This window comes from Entelurus aequoreus, linkage group LG13 (assembly GCF_033978785.1).
Source record: "Entelurus aequoreus isolate RoL-2023_Sb linkage group LG13, RoL_Eaeq_v1.1, whole genome shotgun sequence".
In the NCBI taxonomy this organism is placed as follows: domain Eukaryota; kingdom Metazoa; phylum Chordata; class Actinopteri; order Syngnathiformes; family Syngnathidae; genus Entelurus; species Entelurus aequoreus.
In genome coordinates, this window is record NC_084743.1 from 65,013,093 (window position 1) to 65,031,010 (window position 17,918).

The following is a 17,918-nucleotide window of genomic DNA, read 5'->3' on the forward strand; positions in this document are numbered from 1 at the left end:
AGTTAAATAACTAATTTGCCAAAGTTATCACTGAATAATAACAATAATCATTTCAACCGAATGTTTTCATAAGTTTGTTAACCACAGCTACTGTATTAAATTCTGCAAAAATCCAGGTTAGCGATGTTAATTACTTCAATTATTTCAGGATGGCAGCATTTTGGCATAGTTGCCGTTTCATTTACAACTTAATTATAAAAACAATGAAAACTTGTTATGACAAAAGTTAGACTTCTGGAACAGATTCATTTTGTCTTCATTATTTCTTATGAGGCACATTAATTAATTAAAATTTGGAACAAACCCAGAAGGTCAACACGCCTCCCGGAATGAATAATGTTCAAGTTCCAAGGATCCACTTTGATGACAAAAAAGTGTGGGTTTTATTTTTTTATTTTTCCAACAAATGACTCAAATGTAATATGCTACAACAGGGGTCTGGAACTCAATTTAACTGGGGGGCCTCTGGGGGTAGAGTCTGGGTTATACGTTTCAACCATGTGACTAAATTAAAATACTTCTACCAGCAGCTATAGTGAGCCTGCACGGTAGTCCTTAAATGTAAAATTGAATGTAATAATTCTATAATTTTGACACAGTTAAGTTCCCCAGGAGACACTTCCACTTGTTCACAGGAAGTTGCTATTTGTGTGTTTGTTAATGCAGTAATGTTTGTGTTTGCAACGTTATTGTACTTGGTCTTCTTTCTAGTAGGATTCAAGATTGCCATACTATACCATAATATCCAGACTATAAACCGGTACTTTTTTCCTATGCTTTGAACCCTGCGGCTTATAAAACGATGCAGCTAATTAATGGATTTTCCATCGCTGAGGGTCATAAATAAATTATTTTGGAGTCTTATTGTTTGTGCTATGGCGTCATCTTTGGACGAGTTTGATTACTGCAGGTGCTGCAGTGCCGTTCTGTTTAGACTGAACTTTCAACCAGAAGTTAAAGTCCTGTTACGTCTTCTATCAGTCCATACCGTTTCTACTTGTACGGATTCTTCATTCATCACTCCAAGCAACGTTTGTAAGTTTTACAATATATTTAAAATAATTCTTATTTACTACACGTCTGATGTGTGATGTCTGTAGGAGTGTTTTCATGCATATGTGTACATGCTATCATAATGTAATGAAGCTAGCCTCATTACCATTAGCTAATATGCTAACATGTTTTACGAGTGTCTGTTAGTATTATTAACTTACGATGGCTTTATTATTGTACTGTTCGTAATTCACTAAAACATAACTGTGGACTTATTGAGTCTGTTTAGCTGATTGGAGAGCTAGCTTCGGCAGGTCCATGACGATGACTCCTGTTTTGTTTGAATAGCCGTTTTACTGCCTCTTTACAAACACCTTTTGGAAACATTTAAAGTACGTAAATAAACATTTACAAAATCTTTCTGTGTAAATAACTCATTTCACAACATTTATAACTACGTCTTAAAGTCTGGTGCAGCTAATACATGGAAAAAAATGTTAATTCTAAAATTCAGTGGGTGCGGCTTATATATTTGTTCAGAAGTCCGGACATACAGTATAGCCAACCAGGGTGCACGGGCCGCAATTTGACTAAACTATGAAAATAATAAATAAAATATCAAAATATGGGCCTGCATTGAATTGTTTTATTCATATATCATTATCTAAAAGTAGAATACCTATGAATATAAATAAAATAAGTAAAAATATATGTGTACATTTAAGAAATGTTTAAAAAATCAACTTGCATTGTGATGATTTTGTGGCATTTCTCACCTGTTTGTGTCCACATAGTTGCTTGTTCTTCGGGACCAACACTTCTCTCTTGTCTCCACTGTTTGAGAGCTTCTTGGAAAGATCTTGCAGACTCCTCCTCATCATAGTCTCCACCAAGAAGGGAATCTTGAAAAGACTTTTGAACATTCTGTTCCTTCTTAGTCATCGCCGCCCTTCTGTCTTGTCCACAATCCCCAGCAAACATCTGCAGTAAAAATACGAAGAAGTGCACTGAATGACAAAACATGCCAAAGTGTGTATGCTCATCTTTCCTAATCTACTACTATGACAGAACTGCAAAACACGGGTATAAATTAAATGATAGTCCCAAAAGTCATGTTCTGTGACACAGCATTGCCTTCCATCCATCTTCTTCCGCTTATCGGAGGTCGGGTCGCGGGGGCAGCAGCCTAAGCAGGGAAACCCAGACTTCCCTCTCCCCTGCCGCTTCGTCCAGCTCTTCCCGGGGGATCCCGAGGCGTTCCCAGGCCAGCCGGGAGACATAGTCTTCCCAACGTGTCCTGGGTCTTCCCCGTGGCCTCCTACCGGTCGGACGTGCCCTAAACACCTCCCTAGGGAGGCGTTCGGGTGGCATCCTGACCAGATGCCCGAACAGCATTGCAGACAGTTCTAATCTATGTACTGCTACTGCATAGCTGAATAATTAGGCATTGAAGAAAACAAATAGAAGGGACAGTTAATGAGATTTTTTCAAAGCTGTGGGTATGTAATTTCTAATTTGAGCAGGCAAAGAGAAATGATAAAGTAATTGTCTCAACATTTTTACGTAAATGGGAGCTCATTTTACTGTGCGAGCCTGACATGATGCAAGATTCACATTAGACGGTACTTCCTGTTGCGGTACATATTATAACACGGTGCCATGTCAACACCATCCATGGCCAAATGGCATTAATCAACGTCTACTGACTACAATGTATTGTAAATTAAAATAAATTAAACTTACTAAATTTTGGGCCTGATCCGGATAAATTCTACCATGCTTCCTTACGTTGACATGAGAAGACTTGAGCGTGTGCTTAAGCTCGCAGCCCCACCTCCACCCACAGAGACAAAGAGTGTATGACTGATGAGAGGCTTCTTTCAATCCACTACAAAAAAGTATGGCTACATACAAAAACCATATATTGATATCTACACATCTGCGGTCTTCCCAAGGTTTCTCATTGTTATTCCACTGGGTTGAGTTTTTCCTTGCCCTGATGTGGGATCTGAGCCAAGGATGTCGTTGTGGCTTGTGCAGCCCTTTGAGACACTTGTGATTTAGGGCTATATAAATAAACATTGATTGATTGATTGATTGATAAAGGTTTCAAGTTAGCAACAGTTAGACCTTAGAACAGATTATTTTTAATTCCAATACTTCCTATTGAACTGGATGTCTGTTTTCCTTTTCACACAAGGAGACACATTATTCACTTTTATGAAGAATCCATACGAGTAGAAATGCTATGGACGGCTAGAAGACAGACCAGCACTTTTACTTCGGGTTGTAAATACTAAACAATTTTACTAGCATAGTCAAGTTAGGCGATATTGGTTGAAGATTAAAAAAAAAGGACAAATTAGGTCATTGCTGATGGCTATTTTAAATGATCAATCATTCCACCATTTCATAACATACCACACAATTAAACAATAATAATGCTTTTAAACTGACGAATAGACTAAACCCCTCATAACAAGGTGATGAGAAACGAGAGTAATGAAATCAATATTCTTTTTGGCTTTCCGTCCCATTCTCTGTCCCCTTAGCGCTCATTCTTTCCAACACAAATGACACAGGATTAGCTGAGGAGCGAGAAATGCATGCGTCAGCCGCATGTGTATTATCCCTCGCCTTTGCATCCTGCCAAAATACACAGTTGAGCGTGATTGAATAAGGGCAGGGATGTGTGCACTTCAAAATTAAGCAGGCATCCACCCCAGTATTACCAAGCACTGGCAATGAGAAGCCCACTAAACATCAGGTTGACCATGCCAACATTTACAATGCATATTACAGTGTTTATTTTAACAGCTGGCCTAAGTAATTTCCGTTTATAACGCTCTATCAGGTTTGGCTTGGCTTTTGTTTTGTCATATAATCCTCGTCTCGCATGTTGCATTAACTAAAAAATGTTTTGCTACCAAAGCTGAACCGGAATATCACTGGTCAGTGCTGCTATTTTATGTTGTGGAGCTACAACCTGATTAGAGGTGATTATACGGCAGTCCGTGTTTAAGGGTGCTACATTCTAAAAAAAAAAAAAAATACATTCTAACAAGACAGTTTAGAGACAATTTCATGGTAATATTGGTGTGCATTTCCCATGCTTTTTGGTTTGTGGTGTAACTGAAAATACTTTCCACAGAAATATGTCTGAATAGTCATTGTTATTCATTTTAGATTATCAGTGTCAACTCTGACCAAAGATTTAACAGTAGTACAGGAGCACCTAATGTGAATAAATAAATGGAGCTTCAGTGCCCCCTGTAGGTGAACTTTGGCAAATCAGGCTACGCCATACACACGTACCTGTATATGCTTGTCTGTGTACACACAAGCATGTGATGGTAAATTATCCAATAAGAACAATCAGGCGACATGCACAGATGAGTACAATCAGGATCCAATATATATATATTATATAAACGCTATAGAGCGTTTTCTATTCGGGCTCCAATACTATGGAATGCCCTCCCGGTAAAAGTTAGAGATGCTACCTCAGTAGAAGCATTTAAGTCTCATCTTAAAACTCATTTGTATACTCTAGCCTTTAAATAGACTCCCTTTTTAGACCAGTTGATCTGCCGTTTCTTTTCTTTTCTTTTCTACTCTGCTCCGGGGTGGACCGCTAGCCTGTCCATCAGATGGGGACATCTCTACGCTGCTGACCCGTCTCCACTCGGGATGGTTCCCGCTGGCCCCACCATGGACTGGACTTTCGCTGATGTGTTGGACTTTCACAATATTATATCAGACCCACTCGACACCGAGGATGTCGTTGTGGCTTGTACAGCCCTTTGAGACACTAGTGATTTAGGGCTATATAAATAAACTTTGATTGATTGATTGATCCAATGGGAAAAGAGGCGGCACTCAGAGAGGGGGCTGCACACCTCAAGTAGCTGTGGACATGGAGCCTTGATTGAGTGTACTTCACTTCAATAAACACTTGGCACCTTCTCAGAGAACAGATCATTGAAGATGGATCAGAACTACAAAGGGACTATACAAAGTAGTTTACGTCTATTATATATGTAAATAAATAAATGATAAATGGGTTATACTTGTATAGCGCTTTTCTACCTTCAAGGTACTCAAAGCGCTTTGACAGTATTTCCACATTCACCCATTCACACACATTCACACACTGATGGCGGGTGCTGCCATGCAAGGCGCTAACCAGCAGCCATCAGGAGCAAGGGTGAAGTGTCTTGCCCAAGGACACAACGGACATGACTAGGATGGTAGAAGGTGGGGGTTGAACCCCAGTAACCAGCAACCCTCCGATTGCTGGCACAGCCACTCTACTAACTTCGCCACGCCGTCGTTCTTTCTACGCAGTTATTAGATTTTGCATCATTTGTAGTTAGCATGCCTTTCCCAGAACAAGGGTTAGAATTTCGGCTCGGACCAGTGTGGAACATGCATTTTAGGTTATGTGGAAAAGTTAAAGGGGTCCTACATTGCAAAACCGGTTGGTACCCGTTTTTGTGTATTTGGAATCCCCATATGTCCCGAAATTTTTTAAATGAAACCATCAAAACAAATCTTCCTTTCTTCCAAACTGTTTTGAATTTGAGACCTTAGTAGGACTCGACGATTATGGCAAATATAATAATCACGATTATTTGTGATTGCAATCACGATTAATTACACGATTCATCATTTATTTGAAAACATGAGTATTTATTGCACAACCAAAACTGAACTTTAAATATAGTTTAAAAAAAACATGGATAGAAATGAGTATCGAATAAACGACAACAAGTAAAATAATAATAATAGCATAGGTTTAAATAACAATAGCAATATAAACAAGTACAATTTAGTTTTTCCATTTCAATTGTTTTTAATGTAGTTTTTTACCTTTTACACGTATTTTAACACCATAGAGTGTGTGCTTTTTCTGTAAAATTAAATGTAATGAAATGTTAATTAAATGCAAAAATTCTCACATGTATTGGTTGAATACATCTCTGGACAATTTTGACCAATATTTTAGGTCAAAGCATATTCATTTTGTGAATGTATCAATAATCGCTTTAAGTACATTATGCTTGTGCAAAGTGCTTTTTTGAAACATTTATTTAGTTAGCGCAGTCAGACCCAAAGTGGCGTACCGCGCTATTATTGTGAAGGGGAGAAGTGTGCTGTGGTGTTGTTCTGAGATTGACCAGTAAAGATACGACTCACTTGAGGCTGTTAAAAGAAAAAATACAGCGTCTGTCAAATTGCGACCACTGTTTGTACATTGTTGTTACATGGATAATGTTGCTACAACGTCATAAGAAGATGAGATGTATTGTGGGTGTATGGATTGTTTTTGCTAGCTTTAGCTTCGTAGTTTAGTCGCTGTTTCAAATGACCGTCTCGCCATTGTTTATCAGGACATGGTGGCTTAGTGTTTCTGTGATGAATGAGCGCTATTGGACACATTATTTTCTCAAACAAATGTTTCTTCTCTTCACAATGACAACATTTTGCTTTTATCAGTTGATTCCGTTTTATTGGCCAATTCTTTGACTCGGTCTGCGGTTACGTGAACGCGGAAACCATGCCTTACTGTTTTGTTGAGTTTAGTGATTATTGATTAGACATACTGGCGATAGTTGTGTCAAGTAAAAAGTAGTAAACATAGTGGCATCCCAAACTTCTAGTAGACATGCTCTTTTGTTACCTAATCGCTCATCTGTTTGACCGTCACAAGCTTTGGTAATGGCATGCACGTTGAGTGGCCAATTAATCTTTTTTTTTTTTCGATTATTGTATTTTAATTATCGCGAGAAGCCATAATTGAAATTGAAATTAAAATTGTATTATTTGTCCAGCCCTAGACTTTAGTGACATATATTGTCTAAGTTACATCAGCAGATATCTTTATACAGTTGTGGTCAAAAGTTTACATACATTTAATGTCATGGCTGTCTTGAGTTTCCAATCATTTCTACAACTTTCCTCCAGAAGGTCTTATCTTTGTCCATGTGATGTCAGATGAAACAAAAATTGAGCTGTTTGGCCACAATACCCAGCAATATGTTTGGAGGAGAAAAGGTGAGGACTTTAATCCCAGGAACACCAAGCCTTCCTACAATGGAACTGGTGCTTTACAGAGAGTGAATGGGACAATCAAAAAGGAGGATTACCTCCAAATTCTTCAGGACAACCTAAAATCATCAGCCTGGAGGTTGGGTCAGTTGGGTGTTCCAACAGGACAATGACCCCAAACACAAGTCAAAAGTGTTAAAGGAATGGCTAAATCAGGCTAGAAGTAAGGTTTTAGAATGGCCTTCCCAAAGTCCTGACTTAAACGTGTGGACAATGCTGAAGAAACAAGTCTGTGTCAGAAAACCAACAAATTTAGCTGAACTGCACCGATTTTGTCAAGAGAAGTGGTCAAAAATTCAACCAGAAGCTTGCCAGAAGCTTGTGGATGGCTACCAAAAGCGCCTTATTGCAGTGAAACTTGCCAAGGAACATGTAACCAAATATTAACATTGCTGTATGTATACTTTTGGCCCCGGCAGATTTGGTCACATTTTCAGTAGACCCATAATAAATTCATAAAAGAACCAAACTTCATGAAAGTTTTTTCTGACCAACAAGTATGTGCTCCAATCAATCTATCACAATAAAATAAGAGTTGTAGAAATTATTGGAAACTCAAGAAAGCCATGACATTATGTTCTTTACAAGTGTATGTAAACTTTTGACCACGACTGTATATGGTAGAGATTCTCCCAAAGAGCTTTGCGTGAGTGACTTTGCTAATTTTTTTCAGTTGTAGTTCAAAGATGTAGTCAATACGTTGCTTCTTTTTCTTTATCCTCTTGTTGTGGGGCAGACTAACTCAGCTGTTGTCCTTTCCAATAAAAAGTAGCATATAGTTCTAACTTACATCTGTCAGTAGACTCGATATGGAAGCGCTTAAAACTACAACATGGCTGACGGGGTGGAGACAGAGTCGAAGGGGCACGTAAGTAAGATCGCCCACAAAACGGCGCAGTCAGTAAGCGGCTTGAAGATGGTCTTTAAAACCAAATCTGTGTAAAATTGACCAAAGCCCCACCATTACGTGTTATGAAATTTGTACTTTTTAAATGTAGGAAAAAAAAAAGACTTTTGACTTTGACTCTCTTGCCCCTACATGCTGTTAGAAGGCCTACCTTAGGTTAATGACACAATGGCTTAAAACTAAGTGTTTGGAAAACACCACAACTGATAAGGACATCACTCTCAATACTGAAAAGTGTGCGTCCAATAGTTCAACTTTTTAAAGTAGCACAAGTGTTTATATGCAGAGATCAAATTCAGTACTTAAATGACTCATTTGGCTCCCTGTTGGTGCAGTTTGTGAACATCTTGTGTCCTGCTGTCATCATAACATCAGTGCTCCAGTCACAGGGAGTCCTTTAAATGTTTGTTTTGTAAAATTCATTTTCCATGTGTTTCTCAGAAATTACTTCTAACAAGAACTTTGAAATGACTTGAACAAATGGTTCTTGACCAAATACACACACACACACACACACACACACACACACACACACACACACACACACACACACACACACACACACCCACACACACACACACTATATACTCCACAGAAGCCCCCACACGTAAGGCAAGATGTTTTTTTTCATTATTACAAAGCTTATCTGTGTGGATATAAGATTAAATAACTTGTAATGAATTGTAGCTAAAAGCTGGATATATTTCCTTGCCTTCCCAAACTTTCCAAATAAACTTTGACTGAAGTGCTTCAGGTTTTAACGTAGTCAGAGAGGGTGTGTGTGTGTTAGAGAGGGAAGATGACAGCCTTTGTCTGTGAATTACTCGTTAGATCATCATTTTGTTTTCATTGAAAAGCATCAATGACAGGGCAGAGATACAAAGCCACCTATTGTCGGAGTAGTATTACTAGGGATGGGTACGGAATTTGGTACTTTTACAGGTACTGACACAAATCCGCCAGTACTAGTTGTTACAGATGAAGTGAAGTGAAGTGAATTACATTTATATAGCGCTTTTTCTCAAGTGACTCAAAGCGCTTTACATAGTGAAACCCAATATCTAAGTTACATTCAAACCAGTGTGGGTGGCACTGGGAGCAGGTGGGTAAAGTGTCTTGCCCAAGGACACAACGGGAGTGACTAGGATGGCGGAAGCGGGGATCGAACCTGCAACCCTCAAGTTGCTGGCACGGCCGCTCTACCAACCGAGCTATACCGCCCCGATTCACGTAAAATCAAACTGTACCATAATATAAATTTATTGTATGTGACATTTTGTATGGTGATGTCTAACTATGGCGTGCAAACAAGCAGATTTGTGGCAAACTGCCTGTAGGTAATGTTGCAATTTTCCATGTCAACAAAGCAAGCATGCCTAATAGAAAGCACTCAAAAGTAAGGCTCCACTTTTAAAATAGTGCTAACTCCATGCTGATTCACATTGGATATACCATATACAAGCTACTGATTAGCATTAGCAATTTAAACACCTCCAAATTTGGAAACAAAAACCACAACTAAGATACATGTTACAATCAAACAGATGGTGTAGTAGGTACAATACCTACAGTATAAACACTTTGTAGGGCTCAACAAAGGACAAGACTGGCACGTTCAGCTTAAGGGCAAAAACTACTTCCTGACTACTACAGCAGACCGTAGCCTATACACTACTGCCATCTAATGTCTTGAAATTGCAACTGCATGCAAAGTCTCCTACATAATACTTGCAAATGAGACCGAGAAAACAAGATATGACAACTGGACAGCACAATTATCATTATCAGCTTACTGTTAAATACAAATTTTGATTTCGTAATTTAATAATTAACGTTCATTACCACATGAACACACAAAAAAGTATCAAAAATGGGTCCTTTTGAGTACTGGTATCGGTTCCCAGGCACCGGCAATTAGTACTTTATTTGTTCAGATGTGAAATATACCCATTCCTAATCATTAGTAGCATTGTTTACAAGTTTAGACAATGTTGTGCCTATATTCTCAGTGGATTAGTTATTCTGAGCACATGTTTGTTGCTGAGCAGAACTCAAGAGGATTCTGTTGAATGTTTGGCCTTAGAGGACGTCTGTGCTAGTCATCTAGTATGTATCGATTCCCTGATATAATGTAGCTGTCATTGTGCGTCTACATCATATGTTCCTTTTCAATGATATACCTGTGTGTGTGTGTGTGTGTGTGTGTGTGTGTGTGTGTGTGTGTGTGTGTGTGTGTGTGTGTGTGTGTGTGTGTGTGTGTGTGTGTGTCTGTGTGTCTGTGTGTGTGTGTGTGTGTGTGTGTGTGTGTGTGTGTGTGTGTGTGTGTGTGTGTGTGTGTGTGTGTGTGTGTGTGTGTGTGTGTGTGTGTGTGTGTGTGTGTGTGTGTTGCACAAATACCAATACTGTAGAAGCAAGCCTACACAAGTATGAGACTGCCTTGTAATGGTCCCATAAAGCTGGCCCTTATTTCCCCCCTCAAGCCTGAGGATGAATTACAGGCACTCTTCAGGGATTGGGCATCCTATCAGGCAACACGCAGTACATCACTGCACTCTTGTGTGCCATGCTAGAGGAAATTAGTTCCCATTTCTGTGTCAATGCAGTGCATGCATGCATTGTGTATCTCTCCTGCTGAAGTGAAAGAAAAAACAACAGTGCTCTGATTAGAGGTCACTTGATTATTGATGAGAGGCTACAGCTAATCTGTGAGCAGTGCAAACAGATTTGGACAATAATGTCACGGTAAGAATGACACAGAGAGAGCTGATTTAAAGACCAGCAACAATATGGCGGATACTAAGGGGCATGTCTCTCACCCAGAAGGTGTGTGAGTTGAAGGGCAAGGTCTGCAAGCAGTGTTTTGGCACCAGAAGAGTGTCAACTTGTCTTGTTTTGACTCGGGAAGTCACTTGGACCTGCACGTCCGCACGCAAAGGGATAATATATTTTAATCACAATCCTTATGTATAACAAGAACACATGTTTTTCTTTTGTAATGCATTCTAAATAGTAAATAAACACCAGCCAAAGTCAGCTAATAGGCCCCATTGGGAGTCGTGCTATTCCGTCAATATAGCGCTCAAAAAAACATCAGAAAGCCTCCATCTTCATTTTATTTGCATCTGTATATGTAATTTAGTAACAGGCACATTCATAATAACATACACAATTTACGTATTTTGCTTATTTTCAGCATACGGTGTCGTATTAATTTTACAGACGCGGCACAACTTTCGCGTTTCCCTTCAACAACCACAAACCAACTACTCACGGCAGACTTCATGAGAGCCAAAAATGATTACTTTTTACAATTAAATTATCGTAAATTCCGGACTATAAGCCGCTACTTTTTTCCTACACTTCGAACCCTGCTGCTTATAAAAAGGTGCGGCTAATTTAAGGATTTTTCTTTGCTGAGGACCATAATGCAAATAGTTTAAAAAACAACATCAAGCAAAGACACTGAAAGGAGAGGTATTGTTATCTTTTGGACGAGTTTGCTTACTGCAGGTGCTGTAGTGCCTTTCTGTTTAGACTGAGCTTTCAACCGTAAGCATAAATGCCGTTCTGTTCACTATTCGTCCATAGCGTTTCTACTCGTATGGCTTCTTCATTCATCACTCAAAGCAACTTTTGTAAGTTTTTCAATATGACTAAAACAATTCTTACTGACAAAACCGTCCATATTGTGATGTCTGCAGAAGTGTTTTCATGTATATATTTGTAATGTAATCAAGCTAGTTTTGTTAGCATTAGCTAATATGCTAACACTTCTGCCAGAGTCTATGTTAGTATTATTAACTTATAATGACATTCTGTTTATATTGTTTCAGTTTCACAAATTCCTCAGTAAATTCACTAAAACGTCACTGTGGAGTTATTGAGTCTGTTTAGCTGATTGGATGACGGGGACTTCTGTTTTGTTTGATCAGCCGTTTTACAGACACCGTTTGGAAAAAATTAAGTGTGAAGTGTGAAGTGAATTATATTTATATAGCTCTTTTCTCTTGTGACTCAAAGCGCTTTTACATAGTGAAAATCAATATATAAGTTACATTTAAACCAGTGTGGGTGGCACTGGAAGCAGGTGGGTAAAATGTCTTGCCCGAGGACACAACGGCAGTGACTAGGATGTCGGAAGCGGGGATCGAACCTGGAACCCTCAAGTTGCTGGCACGGCCACTCTACCAACCGAGCTATATCGCCCCATTTACATACCATTGAGGTATGTAAATAAACATTTACAAAATATTTCTGTTTAAATAACTAATTTCACAACATATATATCTGCAGCTTAGTCCAGTGCAACTAATATATATATACAAATATTGTTTTCTTCTAAAATTTAGTGGGTGCAGCTTATACACCTGTGCACTCTTAAGCCTGGAAAATGATTTAATTAAAATGTTGCGTCACTTCACGTGGGTTTGCGGATACCTGTCTATCAGTTGCCGTATCACCTTGTCCAAAGTTTGGTCCCTTCATCTTGTTTTGTCTTGGTGGCTGAGGACAGCAGCAGCTTTCACACAAAGGTAGATGAGGTGGAGCTGAAGGGACAGAGATATTGTGATTCCACCATGAGACTGTCGAGCGGTGTTTTCCTGCCCACTCAAGTTTACATTTCCTCAAATATTTTCCTTGTCAGGGTTTGTCGGTGCAACAAGTGTCTGTGGTCAAGATTTAGGATTCTGTAAAAACAATGTCTGTTGGTCACATTAAGTTGACATATTTGACAGAAGAGTTTCTGTGTGGAGTTTGCATGTTCTCCCCGTGACTGCGTGGGTCCCTCCGGGTACTCCGGCTTACTCCCAGCTCCAAAGACATGCACCTGGGGATGGGTTGATTGGCAGCACTAAATTGGCCCTAGTGTGAATGTTGTCTGTCTATCTGTGTTGGCCCTGCGATGAGGTAGCGACTTGTCCAGGGTGTACCCCGCCTTCTGCCCGAATGCAGCTGAGATATGCTCTAGCACTCCCCGCGACCCCAAAAGGGACAAGCGGTAGAAAATGGAGGGATGGATGGACAGCAGAATGACAGCAAACTGAGGTTAATACACAACCGCATCCAGCGCTTAGCCAACAAGGTTGAGTTAGCATGTGTGCTTATTTTGTCATTTCTACCCTTGTGCACACTACAGTATAACTGTAATAAGGACACAGCGATGAAAAATATGCTTGACGATCAATGAGCAACCAGGAGTGCATTGCCAAAAGTTGACCCCATTGACATTCTTTCAAATATTAAAAAAACATGAATCCACTGAAAAGATTTTAACATGACTTTTTAATGAGATATTTATAATGCTCATAACATGTTCTACCTTGTAAGGCAAACTTGTCAGAACAATGAGGGTTCCCTTTAAATATTAACCTCCATGTGGAGCTACAAAGAGAGCCTACTTTGCTGCCAGGTAAATTTAGAATCAAATATTTTGAAGAGCATATCCATTTGAAGCTGTACAGCAAAGGCTCACGCTGTGGCTGAAGACTTCTTACCTGTTAAAGGTTCATCCTTCAGCACACGAATCTTCACCTTGCCTGCTGACAGCTGCTGGAGACAGGACATGAACCAGTGATAAAGCTTGGAGCAAACCAACTCAATTGTAAAAGTCCTTTATATTTCGACATTTTGTATGCAACTCTTAAGATCGCAAAATTCAGTTAATCACTGAAAAAAAATACTGGCAATTAGTTCTAACTACTTTTTTTCTGTACATCAATTATTAATTGGTCTAATTCGGACCATATTCAAGCTAAGAGCATGGTTTTGAATAGCTTCTTTGTCAAGAAACTCAGTTTATTGGATATCCATTTATGACTTGACAGCAATCCAAAGTCAAAGCTTTTATATTTAAAATGTATGACATTCAAATATGACAAGGAACACAGTGTAACATTTAATTTCCGCTCTTTTATGCACATGTACACTGAAAACTGCGGGTGTCCCTGATATAATAACAATATTGGAGCCTTGAGTATTGGCCGATAACGATATTGGTGTGATACGATATCAGCAGTAATCATACACCATTTTTCATCTTATAATGTGGAATGTTAGAAAAGGTTTGATTAAGTAAAATTACTCAAACAAAAAACGATGGTAAAAAAACATTTAGAATTAACCGTCTTTAAGTTCAAGTCAATTGTTTTTTGGGGGACACCAAGTGGCCACAATAATTCCTTAAGTTAAGATCATGCCGCTTTAAGTTGAATGATGCGTGCACGTTTGTTACTGGATACTTTCTAATATGCTTCTTCCTTGGAGACTTTGTATCTGTAAGTAAAACACAACTATATTTATTTGATATGTGTGTATATCGACTAATGTGCTTTTTCAGACTGCTTTTCAATTAAGGACACATTAAGTATGTCTAGCTTGTGTGCTATTAGGTGCTTAGCTGTTGTGTAGCTGCTAGTAAAGACCAACTATGTAAGCTTATTGGAGTACATTTAGATGTTAACTGGCTGTAAACGCACTGCAGGCCTGACGTATTGGTATCCATGCACTAAAACTTGAAAAGAAATGTACAGAATATTGAATTGAACATATGTAAAATTAAGTAAGTAACAACATTTTTGCAGGAATAGATTCCACAAGTACAGTAAACTTTACCTTTTGTGGTTTCTTAGGGTTGGGTATTGGAGCACAGCTGTTTATTGACCCATATTGTCCTGCCTTCCACTGAAGAATTCCTGGGTGCCTAAAAAGACAGGGAGAGGATTTTGGGGGATAATTATACATACAATCATTTTGATAAGATATGCTCTATTGCTGCTGTAACTCTTCCTTAGTGTATTCTGAAATTATTTATTAATCCCTAATGTGTCTTCAAATTAAAATGATCATTGGTTATGGACTTCCTCAGTGTCAGTTTAATCAAACGTTGTTATCCTTTATCCTTGATCTCACAGCCAATAGAAACCATCATCTGTGTTCCCATGCGTGTCTCACAGTCCTTTGTTGATCTCTCAGGTCCCACAGTACTTATTTAATTTTTATACACAGGTTGGTTTAATTATGTTATTGTCATTTTCAATTTACTGATGTTTGACATACTGTGAAGGCTTGCATTGTCAATAAATACAGTACTTGTAGTTATTGGATTACGAACATCTTGAGTGCCCTCATCACTAATGGCAGCATGAAGTGATATCTGCATGCAGTCCACAGACGTTTCTATGGTAGTGCAGCTCCACCAGTAGCACATACATACGAACCATAGCCACAAAGTGTGCTGTGTCAAGAGCAAGAAAGAGATACCAGGAGACAGGCCAGTAAACTAAGAGTAGCGGCAAAACCCAACATCAGGATAACTATCTGTTCGTCTGTGCAGGACGAGCACAGTCAGAGCAACAATTTGACCTCCGGCAGGTCACTAGTGTGTGTGTTTTTGTCCAAACTGTCAGAAGCAGATTCCATTAGGGTTGCATTACAGCCCGACGGTCACAAGTGAGATCTGCGCAACACAGCAGAACGCTATAATTGGCAGAATTGCAATTGTTGCCCTGGTCTTATATACAGTGTGAGAGCAGGTTCACGTTGAGTACATGTGACAGATCAGGGGATTCTTTGATTCCTACAGAACCCTCCAGCATGATTAGGATAGTACTTGGTTAGTCATAGCCTAGGGAGGCACATCATTGAAGGGTCGCAAAGACCCTACCATGCTCGCTGGGCGTACCATGACTACATACATTAGTTAGGTACACAAATAGCTCTTGAGAACAATCGTCAGACACTGTAGTGTACCGAGTCCAACGTTTCTTCTGGTACATCACATTGCCCAGTTGAGGTATGTGTGTCAGCAATTTTTTGAAGAACAGGGATATTGATGCTTCTGACTGTCCTGCCCCTTCTCCGGACTTGAATCCAACTGAGAACCTTTGGGACTTCATGCATTGTTGTATCCACCAACATATTGTGCAAGAGATTGTCCAAGATTTGTCTGATGCCCTGAAGTGGGTTTAAAGCCTGTAGGATTTGTGGTCTTATTTGTATAAATGATCAACACATCCATTCATGACAGAAGCCTTTAGATCTTTCATTTCAGGAAATTAGAAAATTAATTTGTTACATTACATTGTTAGAATTTTTGAAAATTCTACAACTACTTGAGTCTATGAAGGAAAGTAACAGATGTGCGCAGAATGCTTGCAAAGTTTAAGCAGAGATTTATTGCAGCAGTACTTCCTGTAGGTTTGAGGCAGAACTAAGTATTTCTTGAAATGACTTTAGTTTAAGAAATAAGGTATGCAAAATGTATTTTTCATTAATGAAAATGTATGCAGGTGTACGTGATGAACGTACAAATAGTCAATCCTGCCTGGTGTGAAGATCTGAAAAGGAATCTTCATTTAGACAGCAGTTATTCATGCTCATGCCGCTGAATTATTTATGCTATTGTGAAGCCTGTTTATTTTGGGTTGAGCTGGCAACCTGTCACCGCAAGTCAGACAATATCTGTGTGTGTGAGAGAGAATGTGTGTGTTTAACTGTGACAAGAGTTGCCAACTCCCTGAAATCTATTGGTGTGCCATGCTGACACTGGGGGTGGGCGTCAGGTAATCACCCCAGCGCCATCGCCCTGGCAAACGACTGTCGCCTAGGGAGACAGCTGAGGCACACCTCTGCAGGTGCAGGACAAGATGTCCCTTCAGGACATGCAACCTGGGGACACAAAGTGTGCCTGTTTGGGGTTTTTTGTTTTTTTTTTGCAAATTTCTATCTGATAATGGAGAAGGCTTCCACAAAGGTGGGCGGTACACTCTCTGAACAAGTCATATACACACAGAAATATTGTAATCACAGCCCTTGCAGCCTGCAGAGAAGCTTTCAAGTTGGTTACAAGTGTGACAAAGGGCATGGTCACTTCATTTCATAATCTGGTGACCAATGATTACTGGGTGTGGGGGGTGTCCCGATCTGATACTGATCTTGGATATCAGCTAAAATCTCTGATATAAGCGCTCCGATACAAGCACACCTGCAGCCGGTTTACAGCCAGTTAACATCTAGGTATCCTCCAATAAGCATACAAGTTCGTTTTTTTTCTTGTATTTTAGTGAAGTCCTTCACAAAAAGTGAAAATTGTAGGCTTTAAGCTACCAGGAGGTAGCAGCTACACAACAGCTAAGCACACAACAGCTAAGCACACAATAGCGCACACAACAGCAAGAAGTACACGTAATAAGTCTCTTTATATTTCAACAATATTGCTGATCAAAACAGCACATTTGTCAAAATAAACACATACCAAAAAATTACAGTTGCATATTACTTACAGAAACAGTATCAAGTAACAAATTGTCATGAGCTTAACTTAAAGGGGAACTGCACTTTTTGGGGAATTGTGCCTATCGTTCACAATCATTATGAAAGACATGACGACGTAAGGATTTTTTTTAATGCATTTGAAATATTAAATAAACGTAAATAAAAGTCCACTTACAGCAGAGCTAATGGGAGGTCCACTATTCTGCCCATAAAATCAGATAATTAAACCATTCAAAAAATGCAAACAATACTCAATTAAAATTTTAGTATTAACCAAGTGTTGGTGATATTGTTATTATAAGTTCTAACGAAGACAAACTATTTATAGTGGCGACGTGATCACTTACGTGTGTCCCTATGTTTACATAATTTGTTTGTTTATTTGTTTATTTCAAACAAACAAAAAAAAAAACTACTATATAAAATGACCATTTACAAAAAAGAAAAGCAGATTGTTATTTAACCATAGGGGCTCCTGGCTGTTTCCACCCAACACCAGAGCCAATAAAGATAAACTGTGCAGCAAAGAAGGAGTGGGAAAAAGCCATTCTCAAGGGTAGTTTAGGACAAGGCAAAATAGAGCTAGTATCTACAACCCTTCAAGGCCTAATAGACAAAGCCACGTTAAAACTGA

The 17,918-nt window shown here is 39.1% G+C and overlaps 1 protein-coding gene across 9 annotated transcripts in view; it reads right to left on the minus strand.

Moving 5' to 3' along the window:
• Window positions 1-17,918, minus strand: part of zbbx (zinc finger, B-box domain containing) — an 84,618-nt gene that overhangs the window by 56,558 nt on the left and 10,142 nt on the right. For 8 of the 9 annotated variants that reach the window (XR_009828382.1, XR_009828381.1, XR_009828384.1 and 5 more), the window contains exons 5-8: window positions 14,624-14,711; window positions 13,507-13,561; window positions 12,449-12,558; window positions 1,770-1,974 (exon numbers count right to left, since the gene is read on the minus strand). Coding sequence is in view for 5 of the 9 variants with exons in the window: in XM_062068154.1 (XP_061924138.1) it covers window positions 1,770-1,974; window positions 12,449-12,558; window positions 13,507-13,561; window positions 14,624-14,711 (458 nt within the window). In the remaining 4 variants the exon portion in view is untranslated. The remainder of the gene's footprint in view (window positions 1-1,769; window positions 1,975-12,448; window positions 12,559-13,506; window positions 13,562-14,623; window positions 14,712-17,918) is intronic. The other variant, XM_062068155.1, reaches the window with a different exon arrangement.